The following is a 22,534-nucleotide window of genomic DNA, read 5'->3' on the forward strand; positions in this document are numbered from 1 at the left end:
ACTTGTGGATCACAGCAGCTACTCAGGCATTCTGTCTTCTAGGGTTTCGTGTTCTGGGGTAACTTCTGAGCGCCAAGATATCCTAGTTTTGTTCGCTCTGGTCTTCTCAGCTACCCTGTCAATCCTTTTCTAAGGTGGCTCCAGGTCCATCTGTTTGCACGGTACTCTTGCTTAGCTTCATTTAGCTCTACTCTGTTTTTTTTGTTATTTATTTCCCGCGTTTGTTATTATAGTCTGCGCTTCATTGGTTGTTTTTCTAGTTCTTTGAACACAACGTTAGGCTGTTGACTGGAGATTTTTAAATTTTATTTTATGTGCCTGTGACTACTCTGCCTTTTTATCCCATTTACATAGAATGTCTCTGTTCTCAGTCTGTATTCTAGAAACAAAGTGAGGTTCCCGTGGGTACCATAGAGTTGGGTGTTGTATTTTGATCCAGTCAGTCACTGTCTTAATTTTGAGAATGGGAGCCATTCACATTTAAGGCAATTACCGGTGAATGAAGCCTAACTTTGTGGGTAAGTAGTTTTTCTCTAATTATGTGTGTTTTGATGCCTTGCTTACTTTTTCAGTTTGTTTGTTAAACATTTTTGCTTTGCGGTGACCAGAAAGCCTTCACAATTCATCCTTTTATTCCAGCAAGCAGTTTTGAAACAATGGCTACTTAGCATCAAGGAACAAGTAGAAGGATAACAGAAAAATAGAGAAAATCCCTTGGCACTTGTGCTGTTTCTCCCTCACCTCTATCCTGTAATCACCCTTTACTCTTCCCATGTTGTTTAGCTCTTGACATATTTATTATGCTCTCCAAGTTATGTGGAACAGGTTTGTGTCCTGCGTTTATGGTAGCACAGAGCTTTGAATCGATTGGATGCTCACTCTTATCTGCGACTCCTATTCACGCTGATGTTTCCTTCTTATTCACTTGGCATCTTGGTCATTTAGCTGAAAACATTCCCTTTGGCATTTCTTGTAGGGCATGTTTGTTGTTAGTGAGCTCCCCTAGCTTTTGCGTGCCAGGGATGTCTTTACTTCTTACCTCTACAGCATAACTTTGCCAGGTATAGTATTTATGATTCACAACAGCTCCCTCCTCCGCACTGTGAATATGTGATGTCACCCTGTCTTAGATATGAGATGTCACCCTGTCTTAGATATGTGATGTCAACCTGTCTTAGATATGTGATGTCACCCTGTCTTGATGTCACCCAGTCTTAGATATGCGATGTCACCCTGTCTTAGCCTGCAAGGCTTCTCTCTGCTGGAGAAGTTACCTGTCAGCAGAAAGGGAGCCTTCATTTGTTGTTGTTTTGAGAACCATCTCTTAGTCTTCACTCTTTGAAAGCCATTGATCTGTATCGTAGGAAAGAGCTGGTTGCATGAATCTGACTAATAACGTGACTTGTAGCCTAGGTTTTTTCTGTGGTCTCAGTTTGAAATTTTTTTTTTTAAAAAATATTACCTTTTTGAATAAGCTTTTACTCTCTTGAAGTTCTCAGGGCCCCTTGAGACCCATTACTCATAATACTTATACTTTCAATGCTGTCAAGAATTCCCCAAAGTTTCCTTTTGTTCTCTTCAATGCATTTTAAAAATACCAGGCTTGGTACTAAGAACATTTCTTTTGTTTGAAGAAAATTTCCCTAAGTTTCCTTCATTGCTTTTGCTTGTTCTCCCCAATTATTTCAAAATAGAGTGGTGCTGTTTACTTCTTCTACTTAATCTTCTCTGCAATCTGTTGTACTCTGACTTATTATAATTTGTAATTTCAAGGATTTTAATTTGATCTTAGAAAATGTAATGCCTCTGTTAAGACTCTCTGACAGAATACTGACTTGTTTGTGGAATTTTATGGGATTTCCTTAAGAGCTATTTTAAATTATTTGAGGGCCTGTACAATTGAGTCCATTGGCAAGACTGTGGCTCCTTGAAAAGTCTCAACACTTGTCCATAGATGATGATATATTTTGAAAAACTTGTGTTTCTTCCCATCTGTCTGACCTGGGTTGTTGATGCCTGCCCTTCCAGCAGCTCCGAGAAGGCTGCATCCTTATTCTTCCTGAATGTTTGTCCATGGCCACCATCTCCTCTCTAGGCATTGCTGTATGCCTAAGGCTTTTCCGGTTTGCATTTGGTGTATTGACATTCCTTTGTCTCCACTGAAGCTGTTTATTACTGCTTTGGGGCAGGGGCAGGAGTTTTCTCTGACTAGGACTCTGTTGACACCATTCCTCTGGGGAGTAATAGGATGGTACTTATTGATCCCTAGGTGCTAGCCTGTGGAGAGTGGCCTTCCTCTTACTGTCGGGCAGAACTGAGAGTCATGGCACTGCCCTGTGGTTTGCTGCGTATGATGTGGAGAGCAAATGAAGTGCCACAGAGGACACCAAGAAGCTCTAGTCTTAAATGGCATCAGCTGACGTAAGGGGAGGGTCTGTTTACTACCAGTGGGCTCTTGACTTGGCCCTCTGTGGTACTGCCTCTGAGAAGTAGGACAAGACAGTGGTTAAAGCTGTCATGTTAAAGATGCATAATACAAGCCACTGTGGGGAAGAAGATCAGAGACAAAAGCACTGAGATAGAGACATAAAGATGTACTCAATCCAAGTGTGAAGTAGACAGAGAGAATCAGATGACAGATTTAAGCCACTACCATGAGTCACATTAAATATATTTGGGTTAAATAGAAGAATTTGAAGACAGAAACTGTAGTTTATCAGTCACTTTTCTATTGCTGTGATAAGACACCATAACCAAGGCAAGTTATATGTATTTGATTGGACTTTTTGTTCTAGAGGGATAGAGTTCACGATGGTAAATGGAAGGCATGGGGACTGGAACAGCTAAGAGCTTACATCTCAAACTGCAAATAGGAGGTAGAGGGCACTCTGGGAATGGTCTGAGTCTTTTGAAACCTCAAAGCTCCCTGTAGCCCAGTAACATGCATTTTTTTTTTTTTTGGCAAGGCCACACCTTCTAGTCCTAATCCCCAAACAGCTACCAAATAAGGAACCTAGTATTTGAGTGCCCAAGACTTAATGGGGAGCATCTCATGTAAGCCACCTCATATAGCATCAAATTGAAAAAGTAAGAACTTGTCGCAGTCTGTGTGTATAAAGCACATGTTGGGGTTTAAATCTCAGCCTGCACCCAGACAAAGTACACCAAGCCAACATGGTTCCACGTGGTTTAATGAGAGAAGAAGAGTAGAAGTGGGGAGGAACAAAGGTAGCCGTGGGGGTGGGGCTTAGACAGAATACCAACAACATTGTTTGAGAGAAAGCAAAATGATGAAAATTATGTGCTTTAGTCATAAGAAGCTGGGCCAGCTATGCTCCCAGGTGAAGACCCCAGAGAAAAGAATTTTACTGAGGCCCGTGTCAAATAATAATGACAGGTGAACACCTTGTGTTGGGGTTTAAATCTCGGCTCGCGTCCAGACAGAACACACCAAACCAACATGGTTCCACACAGAAAGGTTTAATGAGAGAAGAAGAGTAGAAGAGGAGAGGAATACAGGCCGGCCATGAGCACGTGGAGGGAAGGGAGTGGGGTGGGGAGAGAAGGGACAGGGACAGGGACAAAGAGAGCAGAGAAGAGTAAGAGAAGAGCAAGAGAAAGAGGAGGGGGCAAGCAGCCCCTTTTATAGTCAGGCACAGCTGGCTGACTGTGCTGTTGCCAGGCAACTGTGGGGCGGAGCAGACCTGGCTGTTGCCAGGTGTGGGTGGAGCACCTTGTGTGCCTGGGCGTTTATGACACTCATTACAGAACCTTACAGTCCACAGGGTTAAAACTCACAAGAAAGAAGAGGAAACGAAGTTAAAATCCGCCGCGCATTTGAAACATGACTCGTAACTAACTAGAACTAACTGACACTTACAGAATGTTACACACATTTGAGCAAAATGCATGTGCATAGTGAGCATTTTGGATATAACAAATATCCAAACATTGAAAAAAAAACTCATTACAAATATATATCCTTTAGCCACAAAATCGGCTTAAAAGAAGTGAGAGATCATTTTTTTTTCAGTTTCTTCTAATATTTGGAATGAAAACATTTAGAAAACATTATTTTGGAATGAGTCACATTTAGGCGGCGTGTGACTCAAAGAACATATAAGAGTTAGAAAGTATTCAGAGGCAAACAATACATAGAGCTCACGCTAACGTTTGTAGAAGGCAAGCGGTGACTCGGGGTTGGTAGCACGTACTGTTCCTGTAGAGGACCTGAGTTAGGCTTTCAGTGCCGTGGCTTACAGCGGTGACTCTCCAGTTCTTTGTGCCATCTTCTGGCTTCCATAGGTACCTGAGCTCACTGTACATACCCATATAGATGCAGAAACACAATTAAAAATGAAAAGCGTAAAAAAATTGTGAGCTGTAGATAAGATAGTGTTTGCAGGAAATTTTGTAGTACTAAAATGAATGTCCATATTAGAATGGAAGAAATATCTCATTATATCTTATGCCACGTTCGTTCAGTGGATATCCCTGGGGTGCGCAATCTTTTTCTGAAGGGAAATGGAGGAGCGGTGAGTGGATCTGGGGGAGAGGGGAGATAGGGGATAGCTGGGAGAAGTGGAGGGAGGGAAAACTGGTTGGTTGGGATGTATTATATGAGAAAAGAATAAAGAAAAAAAAAAAAGGAAAAAAAGACACCCCTTCCCACCCCAGCAAGTTAAGCATAAACATTGAAGATAAAAACAGAGGTTAGCAAAAAAAAAAAAAAAAAAAAAAAAAAAAAAAGCAGAAAATTAATAAAATGAAAACAAGTATTTGGGGTTTAAAAAAAACCCAAAAACCTGACAAGCCTTTACCAAGATACATTAAGAAAAGAGACTCTAACTCACAGGTACCAGGAATGAGACTCCAGATCGTGAGGGGAAGTAAGCAAGTTTGAACAAGACTCTGGCCCTTTAGTGGAAATCAACAAATTTCCCCAGAGCTGTGTGCTGCTCAACTGAGAGGGTACAGCTCAGCCTCTAGTCCTGTGTCTAGGGGAAAACAGAACAAGAAACCACCCACGCAAGTCCAGAGCTCTTCTCTCAAAAGGGGACAAGAGATGGTTTGTTCTGGAGACTCGACTGTGGCTTGGGAATCACAGATTCGGGTGCCCAGGTTCCAATGTAACAATTTGGTGACGTTTTTTTCAGAACAAAGAAAATCTATGTCAAGGCACCTTTTCAAGACCTTGGTGGGCTTATCAGGTGGCTGGACTACAGCAGAGGCGGGCGCGCATCTTAGCTATTGGCCTTAGGTGCAGACCAAACTCATTGTCCCTTTGGGTAGGTGGGAGCCGGGGGTCTGTTTATACGTTCTACAATGCACTTGCCTACTAGTCACGGCGATGTGAGGCCATATGCAGACCTAGGTAATAAACGGGGCTAAAATTGACCCAGGAGAGTTTGTCTCTGGACTTCGACCATTCCAGTCTCTACATTTGAGTGTCCGTCAAGTTCCGTAGTCATTGCTTCTGCCGAGGACCGTTTTGGTGTGTGTAACTGGGAACCACATATTATTCATTATTTGCTTTGCATCTCAATCACAGCTTCCCCTCCCTCCTCTACCTCTCAGCCCCTCCCTCTCCTCGCTCCCCCCCCCCACTTACCCCTCCTCTCTTTCTCCTCAGAAAAGGGGAGGCCTCCCATGGATATCAACCACCCTTGGCATATTGAGTTGCAGTAGTAGTACGTGCATCGTACTCTAGAGGCTAGACAAGGGATCCAAAGGCAGGCAATGTAGTCGGAGATAGCCCCTGTTCCCAATTGAGGAGTCCCTCATGAAGGCTCAGATGTACAACTGTTAACGTATGTGCAGACTGCCTAGGTCCTTCCCACGCATGCTCTCTGGTTAGCAGTTCAGTCTCTGTGGGCCGCTATGGGCCCAGGCTAGTTGGTTCTGTAGGTGTCCTCGACCCCTCTGCCTCTTTCGATCTTTCCTCCCCACCTTGGGCAGGATTTCCCAAGCTCCTCCTAATGTGGCTGTGGGTACCAGCACCTGTTTCCATCAGTTACTGAGTGAAGCCTCTTTGGTTACAGTTAATGCTAGGCTCCTATCTACAAGGATAGCAGAACGTCACGGATTGTGTCAGGGATAGGCTCCCTCTCATGGCCCGGGTCTCAAGCCGGGGTAGTCATTGGTTGGGCCTTCCCTCAAATTCTGTGCCACCTTTACCTCAAGCACATCTTAGAGGCAGGACAAATTGTGGGGATGCAGTTTCATGGCTGGGTTGGTGTCCCAATCCCTCCATTGGAAGTATTGCCCGGAGTCACCCTTACAGAGTCCTCAGTTTTCATTTGTCCTAGGTTTCTGACTCATCTCACACATGCCCCCAATCCAGCTATCTCTCCCAGTATCTCCCTCTCCATCATCCTCCCACCTCATCTTTCTGCTCCCAACCCCCCCACCCCCACCCCGCCCCAACCTAGTCTCCTTCTCTAGGCACATGGGACTTGGGGAGCTATCCTGGAGCAAGAGCAAGATTGGGATATGCCCCAAATCCCCAAAATCTCATCCTGAGAGGACTACTCTCTCCCTGTTCTCAGCCTACATGCTCCTGTGCACAACCTCTGCTTCCCCCCACCTCTGAAAACCTCGGCATAGTCTTTGACCAGATTACAGGTTCAACTTCCTCTCTCCTGATAAGAACCTGTCCACCAGGTTCTTGGAGTTCTTCTTCATGTAAACGAGGCATTCTTAGCACCTCAGAGCCAGCTAATAAAGTAGGCCCACCCTGAAAACTCCTACCCAACTCTCCAAGATCTATACAGCCCTGTACATCCGAATAAAGTTGAGTTGTCTCATCGAAGGCTGTTCCCAGAAGCCATTCTGATGTTCTCACACCCTCCTGAACCCTGCCCCCACCTCTGCTCTCCTCACCCTCCTGACAACCTTAGAGGAAGTTGAAGCCGACACCCCTAGTTCACCCATCCCTCTGATGTCTAATCAATTTTTCCTTCTCAGATTCAAGCATGCCCCCCTTGGGCCCTCCTTGTTACTTAGCTTCTTTGGGCCAGTGAATTGTAGCATGGTTATCCTGTACTTTATGACTAATATCCACTTATAAGTGAGCGCATGCCAGGTATGTCTTTCTGGGTCTGATATATCTCACTCAAGATGATTTTTTTCTAGTTCCATCCATTTGCCTGCAAATTTCATGATGTCATTGTTTTTAGTGGCTGAGTAGTACTGCATTGTGTAAATGGACCACATTTTCTTTATCCATTGTTTGGTTGAAGGACACCTAGATTGTTTCCAGTTTCTGGATATTATGAATAAGGCTGCTATGAACATAGTGGAGCAAGTGTCCTTGTTGTATGTCGGAGCATCTTTTGGGTATATGCCCAGGAGTGGTATAGATGGGTCCTCAGGTAGTTCAATGTCCAGTTTTCTGAGGAACCTCCAGACTGATTTCCAGAATGGTTGTACTAGTCTGCAATCCCACCAACAATGGAGGAGGGTTCCTCTTTCTCCACATCCTTGCCAGCATCTGTTGTCACCTGAGTTTTTGATCTTAGCCATTCTGACTGGTGTGAGGTGAAATCTCAGGGTTGTTTTGGTTTGCATTTCTCTGATCACCAAGGACTTTGAACATTTCTTTAAATGCTTCTCAGCCATTTGAGATTTCCCTGTTGAGAATCCCTCTTTCACCAAGAATGTAGCTCAAATCTATAACCCTTATATATTCTTTTTTTTCTTCACTTGGCAGTTCCTTCCTCTTTATGGTTTTTGATAATGTGAAAAATATTTTCTTTTTAACAAGATTACATTTTTAATGAAAAAATCTGGGGGGAGTTCCATCTAAAGCTCAGGAAGCATATATGTCATATATCACAAGGTAACATAAACACAGGTAAAACATGTGAACAGTCCTGCGTTTTGTTAACAAGTTTACACTAGCCATGTGTCAATGGCGTAAGTCATTGTAACAGGCACCTTGACACCGCTTCCAACAGAAAGCATTTACTGCTCATTCTAGCTCACGAGGCATCCACAGTAGGAGAAAAGATTTGAATTTTGCCTGCTCTGTAGAGCCTGGATGATGGCTACCATCCAGGATGAAGTACCACCTGGAGCAGTTCATGTCTCAAGCAATAGGAACCTTTGGATAAACTTGCAGGACCAGAAACGAGGCAAGGGGCAAGGAGATAACTAACATCCTGATTAGACCTGTCTGTACATGTTTCCTCTTTTTAAGATTTAAATTCAGAAGCTCAATATCTTAGTCAGGGTTCCTATTCCTGCACAAAACATCATGACCAAGAAGCAAGTTGGGGAGGAAAGGGTTTATTCAGCTTACACTTCCACATTGCTGTTCATCACCAAAGGAAGTCAGGATTGGAGCTCAAGCAGGTCAGGAAGCAGGAGCTGATGCAGAGGCCATGGAGGGATGTTACTTACTGGCTTGCTTCCCCTGGCTTGCTCAGCTTGCTTTCTTATAGAACCCAAGACCACCAGCCCAGGGACAGCACCGCCCACTATGGGCTGGGTCCTCCCCCCTTGATCACTAATTGAGAAAATGCCTTACAGCTGGGTCTCATGGAGGCATTTCCACAACTGAGGCTCCTTTCTCTGTGATAACTCCAGCTTGTGTCAAAACCAGCCAGTACAGAGATGTTGCTCAGGTAGGATTGATTCTTTGTTTTTGACAGAATATTGAGAAGCAGGATGTAACTTAGCTGTGATGCACTTGCTTGGCATCTGTGAGGCTGGCAATCTTCAGCACTACATAATCCGACAGGGTGCCTCTGGGGCAGGGCACCCTTGATGGCTTCATGTGCAGCGAGTCTGGCATGATGAATTGCCCCAGCCTGTGCTTGTCTTAGGAAGTCTTTGGCTTCATTTCTGATGGTTAGGTTTGGGGGTGCAGCATAAGGTTAGGTTTGGGGGTATAGCATTATTGGTTGGGAATTTATTTTCTTTGATTACTTGTTCTCTCTTGACCCGTTTGTAATATTTCTGGCAAGAAGCTCAGCATTGCTGTGACAGATTCCTTTGTATGTAAACTGGCATTTTCTCCTGCTTTTAAAGACCTCCCCCTTTCCCCTCCCCTTCCCTTCCCCTCCCCCTCCCTTCCCCTCCCCCTCTTCCTTCCCCTTCTCCTCTCCCTCTCCCACTCATGTTTTTGCCTTGCACTTTTGATAGTTTGACTTAACGTACATGCCGCAGGAGCGTACAATTTAAGAATCCTTTGAACTTCCTGGATCTGAGCGTCGGTATCTTGGCAGGGGAGTCCAGTCATTTAACACAAGTGCACACAAGTGAAGAAAGGGCTTGCTGTGCACTCCTGAGGACCTGGGTTTGAGCCCAGCACCCATGTGGAGAGCCTAATGAAGTTACACTTGTCATCTCAGTACCAGGGAGGCAGGAACAGTACGGAGGAAGGCTATCTGGTCAGCCTGCCTCATCTAATCAGATAGCCCCAGGTCCCAGTGAGAGACTTTGTCTCAAAACAACAAAAACAAACAAAATGACGGTCAGCCACTGAGGGTTGACCTCTGGCCCCACATCCTCCCGTGTGTGTGTGTGTGTGTGTGTGTGTGTGTGTGTGTGTGTCTGTGTGTGTGTGTGTGTCTGTGTGTCTACATTCTTGGATCACGTCCTTAATCTTCCCACCCCGACCTCCCGTTCTAAAGCAAGGCTTGTTGTTGTTGTTGTTATATTTCATTTTTGTGCTGGGCTGCAGGCTTGACCGGTTGAACAAAGCCCCTCCTAGCTCACAGCTGATCTCACCCGGGGAGGTGAGAGGATATCCGGTTTGCTCTTAGCTTGAATAAAGCCATGCCTGTCTGTATTCTGCAAGACCTCTGCCACACCCTCACTGCATTCTGGCGCTTAGCCCGAGACATTTTAGCAGAATAGCTTCTCATCTCCCCCTCTTCATTTCCCTGCTTTTTTTTTTCTTCCTTTGTGGATTGAAATTTGCTGAGCACTTCCCCTCAGCACCTGAGAGTGGGGTCACTTAAGTCAAGTTCCTAGAGGACAATGCTTTTATGACCTTTCTTTCTTAAAACTGAGTGAAAAGCAAAACAAAACAAAACAAAACAAAAAAACCCCGGCAGGCCAAGAAGCAACAAAGTCATTTCTCGGAACGCACTGCCACATTCTGTATGAGAAAGTGACACATTGTAATTCACGCAGCAATTTTTGGTGGCTTGGGTGACCTGCAAGGACAGTGGAGACACGGGTGCTTTGTGTGCTCTGAGGCTTAAGCTCATTTAGCCCAGTTTAGCGGAGAATCTTCTGAATCTTTCAAACCAATCAGGGACGTACAAGTTCAACCCTCCGAGCCTCCACTTTCTTGAGAGTAGGACTTTTCTGAATAAACCCCAAGAGTGCCCCACAGGCTAGGCTGTTTCACTAGGGTTAATTACAAACATGTGTTATATGTTTAGTTATAACGAGCAGCCAAATTACATGGGAGCGACATACCCTGGGAAGATGTGTACTGCCCCCTACTCTGCAGGAATCACAATGGTACGTACTTACTCCACCCTTAAAAAGGATGGGAGATCTAGTCACTGAGATAGCGGAGGAGGTACAGTGGTTACAAAGTCTATTGGCCAGTCCTGGATGAGATCCCAGGACTGAGCAGGTAACAGAGGACATAGGGGGGAAATCAGTGTGGAGACACAGTTGCGGGGGGTGTGTGTGTGTGTGTCCTTTTTACGGATCATTTAACTTTTAGAAACTTTGATAGTCTTGAAGATTAGGAAAGTGGAGGGGGATGTATATAGAATATATGTAAGTATTTATATTAAGACACCATCCCTTTGCAATTAAGAGGGATAGATCTAGAAAAAAGGCACTGGAAGAGAATAGAATTGAAAAACGGAAAAGGATCAGAGTTTGCCTCTGACTGGACACTTCTACTTCAGTGCTTTTCCCAAGAGGAAGTCCAGGTTTTCACCCATCCAAAGAATCATGAAGTGTTTGCTACAACATAAAAAAAATGTTCCAACTTGGAAAAGTACTTTTATCATTCAACGGTGTCTTCTCTTTTGGTAGTATCCCAAGGACATGACCTTGGAGGCCTTTTCGGTCATCCTCACCCAGATGCTGGGGCTCAGTCTGGGAATATCATATGACAATCCGGAGAAATGTCACTGCTTGGAAAAAGTCTGCATCATGAATCCCAGGGCAATGTAAGTTCTTGGTTTGTCAGTTACGGTTACCGAAGTGTAAGGAGATCAAGACCCTGGTAAAGTAAATGCCTGCAATTCAAATACGGCAGCAGTAGAACTCGAGGGACACCATTAAAGATCCTGGTCAAAGCAGACATGTTCATTGTGCAATACCTGGGTAGAGGAATGAGATCCAAACTTTATGATGGCTCCCAGCAAAAGTCCTTTAAAATGTTTGAAGACCACAACACACGGTGGTTGCTTTTTTAAGTTTGAGCTTTTGTATTTACTTTTAGATTAGTTTGATGAGAAAAACAATGTTCCTCCCCCACCCCCCCAAAATGAACAAAACAAAACCCCAAACTACTAACCAAATAGGGAGTGTCATTTGGAGGCTTAAATCAAATATTGGGCCCTCGTCATTTTGGAGAATCAGGTTGACCTTGTGGAATTGACTTTACTCATATGTAAATGACTATTCTCTTACTCCGGAGTGTAATGTCAGAATAAGATGGGCAAAGAGTAAAACCCTGCATAGTGCGAGACTAGCTATGAGAATTTTGAACCATACCAATTTCTTCAAAATGTTCATCAGACAATGGCTCTAATATTTGCCATTAGCGTTCTACAGACATTTTGTTTGTGGAAGTGCACCAAGACAAGTACGGTCAGTTCATTATTGAAGAAACAATTAAAGTAAAAAAAAATGAGGTCACTGAGGTATTGACTTTTGGGAAAACTACCAGTTTCATAAGAATTCCCAGGTATAACTTAAGAATTAAGAATTATGGGGTTGGGGATTTAGTTCAGTGGTAGAGCATTTGCCTAGCAAGCACAAGGCCCTGGGTTCGGTCCCCAGCTCCGAAAAAAAGAAAAAGAAAAAGAAAAAAAAAAGAATTAAGAATTATTAGTTTTTAAGAATAGCACAAAGTGAAACATTCATCCATATATATATATTTATACTACGAATTATTTATAAAAAGAATTTATATATTCCTTTTCTAAAAGTTATGACTTTTAAAAAAAGATTTATTTATTTTATATATGTGAGTGCACTGTCCCTGTCTTCAGACACCAGAGGAGGGCATCTGATCTCATTACAGATGTTTGTGAGCCACCATGTGGTTGCTGGGAATTGAACTCGGGACCTCTAGGAAGAGCAGTCAGTGCTCCTAACCACTGAGCCATCTCTCTAGCTGCCCTATATGGTCTTACATGTCTGTGTAAACATGCCCATATGGAGAGAAATAAATTAAGCTTAAGAAAACCATAAGCGTTACTATTCATTGTACATTGGCCTACTATTATCAGGTGTATTCTCGACTTACTGTGTACTAAAGGCCATCCTGAGAGTTTACACAGATTAAACAATTGACCCTTTGGATTCTCACAGTGTGTCTCGAGGGCAAGGCCTATTGTTCTCATGATAAAATTGAGTTATGAAGAGAATTATTGGTGGTCAGCGAGTTAGTTGGTGGCCAAGCTGGGCACTTCCACTGTTACCTTTAACACAACCACCACAGTGTTTTTGTACACAGCAGCCGTCCATTCCTCACCGCCCATTCCCACCATGCAAGGGGAGGAGCCACCAGTTTAAAAGGTCTAAGAATTCCTCACAGGTAAAGCTCTAAGAAAATCCACTCTGTCAGCCCTGAAGGAAGGCATGTAACTTCGGCAAACGCCATTTCATGTTTTGTTTTTCCGTACTGCTGGGGGGTTGAGTTGGGATGGTTTTCTTCTGAACTTTACAGCTCCAGACCAGCATAAACAGGCTGTGACTACTCAATCCCCCTGCCTCTCTGCCTTCTGAGTATCTGAGATTATGGCTTATGTCACTAGGGCTTTTTAAATATATATTATATATTAATATAATATAACATATTCCATGCTCACTCCCTTCTTCCATGTCTAGATGCATATCTATCTATCTATCTCTATCTATCTATCTATCTATCTATCTATCTATCTATCTATCTATCTATCTATCTATCTATCTATCTACATATATCCACAGAGTTCACGAAGCCTGGATGACTATATATAATATCAATACCATCAATGATCCATAGGCACCTTAAACCAGAGAGTCAACATAGGCATTTCCTTGTTCTTTCTTTTCTTTTCTTTTCTTTTTTTTGGAGCTGGGGACCGAACCCAGGGCCTTGCGCTTGCTAGGCAAGCGCTCTACCACCGAGCTATATCCCCAACCCCATTTCCTTGTTCTTTAATTTGTACAATGACCCTGGGAGGTCAGTGGGCATTAGCGTCCCTCTTGTCTAAACAAGAGAACGGAGGCATAAAGAACACTCACTCTCCTCAGGTGTCTAAGTTACTTTCCTATTGCTGTGATTAGCTACCATGACCAAGGCCATCTACAGAAGAACGAGTTTATTGGGGGCTTATAATTTCGAAGGGTCACAGTGTGTGACCGTCATGGCAGCGAACATGGCAGCAGGCAGGTCCGATGCTGGTGCAGCAGCTAGGACCTTACATCTGATCCATAAGCAGGAGGCAGAGAGAGCGAACTAGGAATGGGTTGCACTTTTGAAGCCTGCCCACAGTGACTCGCCTCCTCCAACAAGGGCACACCTAATCTTTCCCAGACAGGTTCCACCAACTGGGGACCGAGTATTCCAATACATGAGTCCATGGGAGGCATTCCGATTCAAAGATTCACAACAGGGTTGATATCAGCCGAGAAGTTTGCCTGCCTGGCTCTGAGGCCATGACTTTTTTTTTTTTTTTAAACTACTTATTTTATATGTAAGACAGTTAATATTTCAGAATTAGATTATATCAAGTTCAAGAAGAGAATATTAGTATTTATACTAGCTTTCATCCTTAGACTTCAATGATTCTTCCCAATATAATTTTGATTATTTAACTCGTTTAAAAGGGAGATGTTCACTTTAATGATTAGCATATGAATCGAATGTGGTAGCTGATGCCGTGAAATCCAAGCATTTGGAAGACAGAGGCAGGAAGAGTCTCATGAGTCCCAGGCCAGCAAAGGCTGTGTAGAAAGAACCCATCCCAAAGGTGGGGCATGGAGAGAGAGAGAGAGAGAGAGAAAGACAGAGAGACAGGAAGAATGAGAAAGGAAGAAGAGAAAGGAGGATAAGGAGAAAAGAGAAAGGAAACATACACACACACACACACACACACACACACACACAGAGAGAGAGAGAGAGAGAGAGAGAGAGAGAGAGAGAGGGAGAGGGAGGGACAGACAGACAGACAGGAAGAATGAGAAAGGAAGAAGAGAAAGGATAAGGAGAAAAGAGAAAGGAAACACACACACACACACACACACACACACACACACACACACAATACACACACCAAAAATCAAACAAATAGAGTCAATTTGTTTTTTTCTGGCCAACTGCTCCTAGGCAAGAGGCTGCCTGGAGTGTGGCTGATGTAGCCAGTGAGACTCCACAGGAGAAACCTGATTTTCCCTTTGCCAGTGGCTATCAGTGGCCGATACCTTCTTGATTATGGTGGTGGGGCTTTGTGCCTTGTTTCTCTTTTCAGTGCTGGGATCTTGTCTCAATTGGACCTGTGCAGGTCTTGTTTATGCCACCACAGTCTGTGGGAGTTCATATGAGCATCAGTCCTATTGTGTCTGTGGAAAACAGTTTCTCCAGAGTCACCTGCCACATCTGCTCTTAGAATCTGAGCGCCTTCTTTTCTGCCCTAAGGGAAGGGGTTTGATGAAGGCCTCCCATTTAGGACTGAGTATTCCATGGTCTCTCATCCCCAGCAGATTGTCCAGCTGTGGGTATTAATTCCCCTTTACTAAAAGAGGAAGCATCTCTGATGTGGGGGAGAGAGAGAGAGAGAGAGAGAGAGAGAGAGAGAGAGAGAGAGAGAGAGAGAGAGAGAGAGAATTTTCTTTGAATCCTGTAATTTTATTGAAAGAGTTTATCAGTCCTAAACATTTTCTGCTGGGATCTGTGAAGTCATTTACCTACAGACACTTGTCATCCATAAAGAACATAGTTTGATGTTTTCCTTTCCTACTTTTGTTCTTTTTTTATTATTCTCTTTTCATTTAAAAATATTTTATTTTAAATGATGTGGAGGCTGGAAGCCAGAGTATTTGGACGTCCATGGAGGTGAATCACACACAGTGGTAAAATTTCTGATATGGACTCTGGGAACTTAACTCGGGTCTCCATGTCCTCCTAACTACCAAACCATCCCTCTAGTCCCCTCTTTTTCTTTCTGTTTTTTTGAGGCAGGGTCTCATCATGCAGCACTGACTGGCTTGGAGCTCACTATGTAGACCAGGCTAGTCCTGACTCATAGAGATCTTCTGCCTCCTGAGTACGGTGGTTAAAGTCATGTGTCACCAGATCCTCTTATTTCTTCTTCCTTGTTGTTCTGGCTAAGACTTCAAACATTATACTGAATAAAAGCAGAAGAAATGGGAACACTTCTTCTGGACCTGGCAAGAAAAAGTCCCAGCATTTTCCATTTAGAAGAACGTTGACCTAGGTTTGTCTTACATAGTCTTTCTTATGTCGAGGTACGCTCCAACTGTCCCTAATTTCTTCAGGATATTTATCATAAAGATGTTTTGCTTTTATTGAAATGGTCATGTGACTTCTGCCCACGATTCTAATTTTAAGGTGCTTTGTATTTATTGACATGATTATATAGAGTTAATCTTGCATTCCTGGGATTGAGCCAATTTAATTGTGACCCGCTGTCTTCTGAATATGTTTTTGAATTCTGTTTTTTAAGTATTTTGTAGGGAAATTTTGCATCTCTGTTTATCAGAGAAATTGTTTTGCCTGTTATACTATTATACAGTTTTGGTCGGGGGGCGGGTAAGGTTGGTTTTATAGAATGAGTATGTTCCTTCTCTATTTTGTGGAACCATTTAAAATCTATCTTGGCTTTAGAGAATATAGCAGGGAGTATATTTGGTTCTGGGATTTTGTTTATACGGACACTTGATTACACTCATTGTCTGTTATAGGTTTATATAAATTGTTAGATCTTCTGGTTTTAATTTTGGTAAATCATATGCGTATAGAAATGTATATTTCTTCTAAATTTTCTGTAACGATCTTCTGGTTTTTTTGGGGTCTGTTTTTGTAATTCTCTTTTAGTCTCTAACTTTATTAACTTGATTTTTCTCTTTTATTTTGTCAGTTTGGATAAAAGCTTGCCACTCTTGTTAATATTTTTCAAAAAACCAGTTATCTCTTTCATTACTTTTTTTATTGGATTTTTTTTTTATTTACATTTCAAATGTTATCCCCTTTCCTGGTTTCCCAACCACAAACCCCTATCCCATCTCTCCCTCCCCCTTCTTCTATGAGGGTGTTCCTTTACCCATCCACCCACCCCTTCCCAGCTCCTTGCCCTGACATTCCCCTACATTGGGGCGGGGGAGGGGTGTTGAGCCTTGACAGCACCAAGGGCTTCTCCTCCCATTGGTGCCCAACGAGGCCATCCTCTGTTACATATGCAGCTGGAACCCATGGATATATCCATGTGTACACTTTGGATTGGTGGTTTAGTCCCTGGGACCTCTGGTTGGTTGGTATTGTTGTTCTTATGGGTTGCAAACCCCTTCAGCTCCTTCAATCCTTTCTCTAATCTTCAATCCCCATTCTCAGTCCAATGGCTGGCTGCTAGCATTCACCTCTGTATTTGTCAGGCTCTGGCAGAGTCTCTCAGAAGACAGATATATCAGGCACCTGTCAGCATGCACTTTTTGGCATCAGCAATATTGTCTGGGTTTGGTGGGTGTATACATACACACACACACACACACACACACACACACACACACACACACACACACACACACACACACATATATGTGTGTGTGTGTGTGTGTGTGTGTGTATATGCTAGATCCCCAGGTGGGGCAGGCAGGCTCTGAATAGGCCATTCCTTCAAACTTTGCTCCAAACTTTGTCTCCATATCTCCTCCTATAAATATTTTTGTTCCTCCTTCTAAGAAGGACTGAGGCATCCACACTTTGGTCCTCCTTCTTCTTGAGTTTCATGTGGTCTGTGGATTGTATCTTGGGTAATCTGAGCTTTTGGGCTAATATCCACTTATCAGTGAATACATACCATCTGTGTTTTTTTGTGATTGGGTTACTTCACTCAGGATGATATTTTCTAGTTCATTCCGTCTGCCTATGAATTTCATGAAGTCATTGTTTTTAATAGCTGAGTAGTACTCTATTGTATAAATATACCACATTTTCTGTATCCATTCCTCTGTTGAGGGACATCTGGGTTCTTTCCAGCTTTTGGCTATTATAAATAAGGCTGCTATGGACATAGTAGAGCATGTGTCCTGGTTATATGTTGGAGCATATTTTGGGTATATGCCCAAGAGTGGTATAGCTGGGTCTTTAGGTAGAACTATGTCCAATTTTCTGAGGAACCTCTAGACTGATATCCAGAGTAATTGTATCAGTGTGCAATCCCACTAACAATGGAGGAGTGTTCCTCTTTGTCCACATCCTCGCTAGCATCTGTCGTCACCTGAGTTTTTGATCTTAGCCATTCTGACTGGTGTGTGGTGGAATCTCAGAGTTGTTTTGACTTGCATTTCCCTGAGGACTAAGGATGTTGAACATTTCTTTAGATGCTTCTCAGCCATTTGATATTCCTCAGCTGAGAATTCTTTGTTTAGCTCTGTACCCCATTTTTAAATAGGGTTATTTGACTCTCTGGAGTCTTAACTTTTTCAGTTCTTTGTATATTTTGGATATTAGCCCTCTATCAGATGTAGGATTGGTAAAGATCTTTTCCCAATCTGTTGGTTACCATTTTGTCCTAATGACAGTATCCTTTGCCTTACAGAAGCTTTGCAGTTTTTTGAGGTCCCATTTGTCGATTCTTGATCTTAGAGCATAAGCCATTGATGTTTTGTTCAGGAAAATTTCCCCAGTGCCCATTTGTTCAATATTCTTCCCCACTTTTTCTTCTGTTAATTTGAGTGTATCTGGTTTTATGTGGATGTCCTTGATCCCCTTGGACTTGTGCTTTGTACAGGGTGATAAGAATGGATTGATTTTCATTCTTCTATATGCTGACCTCCAGTTGAACCAGCACCATTTGTTGAAAATGCTATCTGTTTTCCACTGGATGGTTTTAGCTCCTTTGTCAAAGATCAAGTGACCATAGGTGTGTGGGCTCATTTCTGGGTCTTCAATTCTATTCCATCGATCTACCTCCCTGTCTTTGTACCAATACCATACAGTTTTGTTTGTTTGTTTGTTTGTTTTTATCACTATTGTTCTGTAGTACAGCTTGAGGTCAGGAAGGGTGATTCCCCCAGAAGTTCTTTTATTGTTGAGGATAGTTTTCACTATCCTGGGTTTTTTGTAATTCCAAATTGCTCTTTCTAACTCAATGAAGAATTGATTAGGAATTTTGATGGGGATTGCATTGAATCTGTAGATCGCTTTTGGCAAGATGGCCATTTTTACTGTATTAATCCTGCCAATCCACGAGCATGGGAAATCTTTCCATCTTCTGAGGTCTTCTTCAATTTTTTTCTTCAGAGACTTGAAGTTCTTATCATACAGATTTTTCACTTGCTTGGTTAGAGTCACAATGAGGTATTTTATATAATTTGTGTCTATTGTGAAGGGTGTCGTTTCCCTAATTTCTTTCTCAGCCTGTTTATCCTTTGAGTAGAGGAAGGCTACTGATTTGTTTGAGTTAAGTTTATGCCCAGACACTTTGCTGAAGTTGTTTATCAGGTTTAGGAGTTCTCTGGTGGAACTTTTGGGGTCCCATAACTATATTATCATATCATCTCCAAATAGTGATATTTTGACTTATTCCTTTCCAATTTGTATCCTTTTGACCTTCTTTTGTTGTCTGATTGCTCTGACTAGGACTTCGAATACTATTTTGAATAGGTAGGGAGAGAGTGGGCAGCCTTGTCTAGTCCCTGATTTTAGTGGGATTGCCTCAAGTTTCTCTCCTTTTAGTTTGATGTTGGCTACTGGTTGGCTGTATATTGCTTTTATTATGTTTAGTTATGGGCCTTGAATTGTTGATCTTCCCAAGACTTTTAACATGAAGGGGTGCTGAATTTTCTCAAATGCTTTCTCAGCATCTAATGAGATGATCATGTGCTTTCTTTCTTTGAGTTTGTTTATATAGTGGATTACATTGATGGATTTCCATATATTGAACCATTCCTGCATCCCTGGGATGAAGCCTACTTGATCATGATGGATGATTGTTTTAATGTGTTCTTAGATTCAGTTTGTGAGAATTTTATTAAGTATTTTTGCATTGATATTCATAAGGGAATTTGGTCTGAAGTTTTCTTTCTTCGTTGGATCTATGTGGTTTAAGTATAATGGTAAGCGTGGTTCATAGAAGGAATTGGATAGTGTTCCTTTTGTTTCTATTTTGTGGAATAGTTTGGACAGTATTGGTATTAGGTCTTCTATAAAGGTCTGATAGAATTTTGCACTAAACCCCTCTCATTCTGGGCTTTTTTTGGTTGGGAGACTTTTAATGACTACCTCAATTTCTTCAGGAGCTATGGGACTGCTTAGATGGGTTATCTGATCCTGATTTAACTCTGGCGCCTGGTATCTGTCTAGAAAATTGTTCATTTCATCCAGATTTTCCAGTTTTGTTGAGTATAGGCTTTTGTAGTAGGATCTGTTAATTTTTTTTGAATTTCCTGTTTCTGTTGTTATGTCTCCCTTTTCATTTCTTTCTTTTTTTTGTTTCACTTTGAATCTTTTTTTTTTTAAATATTTTTTATTTACATTTCAAATGTTATTCCCTTTCCCAGTTTCCTGGACATAAGTCCCCTACCCCATCCCCTTCCCCTTCTTCTATGAGGGTATTTCCCCTCCTCATCCACCTCTCCTTCCCTCTCCCTCCCTTTTCATTTCTGAATTTGTTAATTTGGATACTGTCTCTGTGCCCTCTGGTTAGTCTGGCTAAGAGTTTATCTATCTTGTTGATTTTTCTCAGAGATCCAGCTCTTGTCTTTTTTTTTTGATTCTTTGTATAGTTCTTTTTGTTTCTACTTGGTTGATATGATACCTGATTTTGATTATTTCCTGCTGTGTGCTCCTCTTGGATGTATTTGCTTCTTTTTGTTCTAGAACTTTCAGGTGTGCTGTCAAACTGCTAGTGTATGCTCTCTCCAGTTTCTTTTTGGAGGCACTCAGAGCTATGAGTTTTCCTCTTAGCACTGGTTTCATTATTTCCATAAGTTTGGGTATGTTGTGTTTTCATTTTCATTAAATTCTAAAAAGTCTTTAATTTCTTTATTTCTCCATTGACCAAGTTACCATTGAGTAGAGAGAGCATTGTTCAGCTCACGTGTATGTGGAATTTCTGTCATTATTGTTGTTATTGAACACCAATCTTAGTCCATGTTGGTCTGGTTGGATTCATAAGATTATTACAATCTTCTAGTATCTGTGAAGCCTATTTTGTGACCAATAATATGGTTAATTTTGGAGAAGGTACCATGAGGTGCTGAGAAGAAGGTATATTCTTTTGTTGTAGGATGAAATGTTCTATAGATATCTGTTAAATCCATTTGATTCATATTTTCTGTTATTTTTTACTGTGTCTCTGTTTAGTTTCTGCTTCCATGATCTGTCCATTCATGATAGTAGGGTGTTGAAGTCTCCCACTTTTATTATGTGAGGTGCAATGTGTGCTTTGAGTTTTAGTAAGGTTTCTTTTATGAATGTAGGTGCACTTGCATTTGGACCATAGATATTTAGGACTGAGAGTTCATCTTGGTGGATGTTTCTTTCGATAAATATGAAATGCCCTTCCTTATCTTTTATTGATAACTTTTGATTGAAAGTTGATTTTATTTGACATTAGTATGGATACTCCAGCTTGTTTCTCGGGACCATTTGTTTGGAAGATTGTTTTCCAGCCTTTTACTCTGAGGTCAGTGTCTGTCTTTGTCACTGAGGTGTGTTTCCCAGTAAAATTCTGGGTCCTTTTATATATATCCAGTCTCTTAGTCTATGTCTTTTTATTGGGCAGTTGAATCCATTGATGTTGAGAGATTAGGGACCAATAATTGTTGTTTCCTGCTATTTTTATTGTTAGAGGTGGAATTATGTTTGTGTAGCTATCTTCTTTTGGGTTAGTTGAAATTAGATTAGTTTCTTGCATTTTTCTTTTTTTTTTTTAAATTTGAAAAAATTTATTTATTTATTTTTTTATTATTAACTTGAATATTTCTTATATACATTTCGAGTGTTATTCCCTTTCCCGGTTTCCGGGCAAACATCCCCCACCCCCCCCCTCCCCTTCCTTATGGGTGTTCCTCCCAACCCTCCCTTATTGCCGCCCTCCCCCAACTGTCTAGTTCACTGGGGTTCAGTCTTAGCAGGACCCAGGGCTTCCTCTTCCACTGGTGCTCTTACTAGGATATTCATTGCTACCTATGAGGTCAGAGTCCAGGGTCAGTCCATGTATAGTCTTTAGGTAGTGGCTTAGTCCCTGGAAGCTCTGGTTGCTTGGCATTGTTGTACATATGGGGTCTCGAGCCCCTTCAAGCTCTTCCAGTTCTTTCTCTGATTCCTTCAACGGGGGTCCTATTCTCAGTTCAGTGGTTTGCTGCTGACATTCGCCTCTGTATTTGCTGTATTCTGGCTGTGTCTCTCAGGAGCGATCTACACTTCTGCACTTCTTTGCTTCATCCATCTTATCTAATTGGGTGGCTGTATATATATGGGCCACATGTGGGGCAGGCTCTGAATGGGTGTCCCTTCAGTCTCTGTTTTAATCTTTGCCTCTGTCTTCCCTGCCAAGGGTATTCTTGTTCCCCTTTTAAAGAAGGGTGAAGCATTCACATTTTGATCATCCGTCTTGAGTTTCATTTGTTCTAGGCATCTAGGGTAATTCAGGCATTTGGGCTAATAGCCACTTATCAATGAGTGCATACCATGTATGTCTTTCTGTGATTGGGTTAGCTCACTCAGGATGATATTTTCCAGTTCCAACCATTTGCCTCTGAATGTCATAAAGTCGTTGTTTTTTATAGCTGAGTAATATTCCATTGTGTAGATGTACCACATTTTCTGTATCCATTCCTCTGTTGAAGGGCATCTGGGTTCTTTCCAGCTTCTGGCTATTATAAATAAGGCTGCGATGAACATAGTGGAGCATGTGTCTTTTTTATATGTTGGGGCATCTTTTGGGTATATGCCCAAGAGAGGTATAGCTGGATCCTCAGGCAGTTCAATGTCCAATTTTCTGAGGAACCTCCAGACTGATTTCCAGAATGGTTGTACCAGTCTGCAATCCCACCAACAATGGAGGAGTGTTCCTCTTTCTCCACATCCTCGCCAGCATTTGCTGTCACCTGAGTTTTTGATCTTAGCCATTCTCACTGGTGTGAGGTGAAATCTCAG

General features: G+C 42.1%; 1 protein-coding gene across 1 annotated transcript in view; it reads left to right on the plus strand.

Annotated features, from left to right (window-relative positions):
* Adam32 (ADAM metallopeptidase domain 32) overlaps positions 1-22,534 on the plus strand; it is a 99,859-nt gene that overhangs the window by 29,171 nt on the left and 48,154 nt on the right. Inside the window, exons 10-11 of the mRNA XM_032919035.1 lie at positions 10,398-10,479; positions 11,011-11,147. Of these exons, the coding sequence (XP_032774926.1) occupies positions 10,398-10,479; positions 11,011-11,147 (219 nt within the window). The remainder of the gene's footprint in view (positions 1-10,397; positions 10,480-11,010; positions 11,148-22,534) is intronic.

The sequence above is a fragment of the Rattus rattus genome, chromosome 13 (genome assembly GCF_011064425.1).
Source record: "Rattus rattus isolate New Zealand chromosome 13, Rrattus_CSIRO_v1, whole genome shotgun sequence".
Lineage (NCBI taxonomy): Eukaryota > Metazoa > Chordata > Mammalia > Rodentia > Muridae > Rattus > Rattus rattus.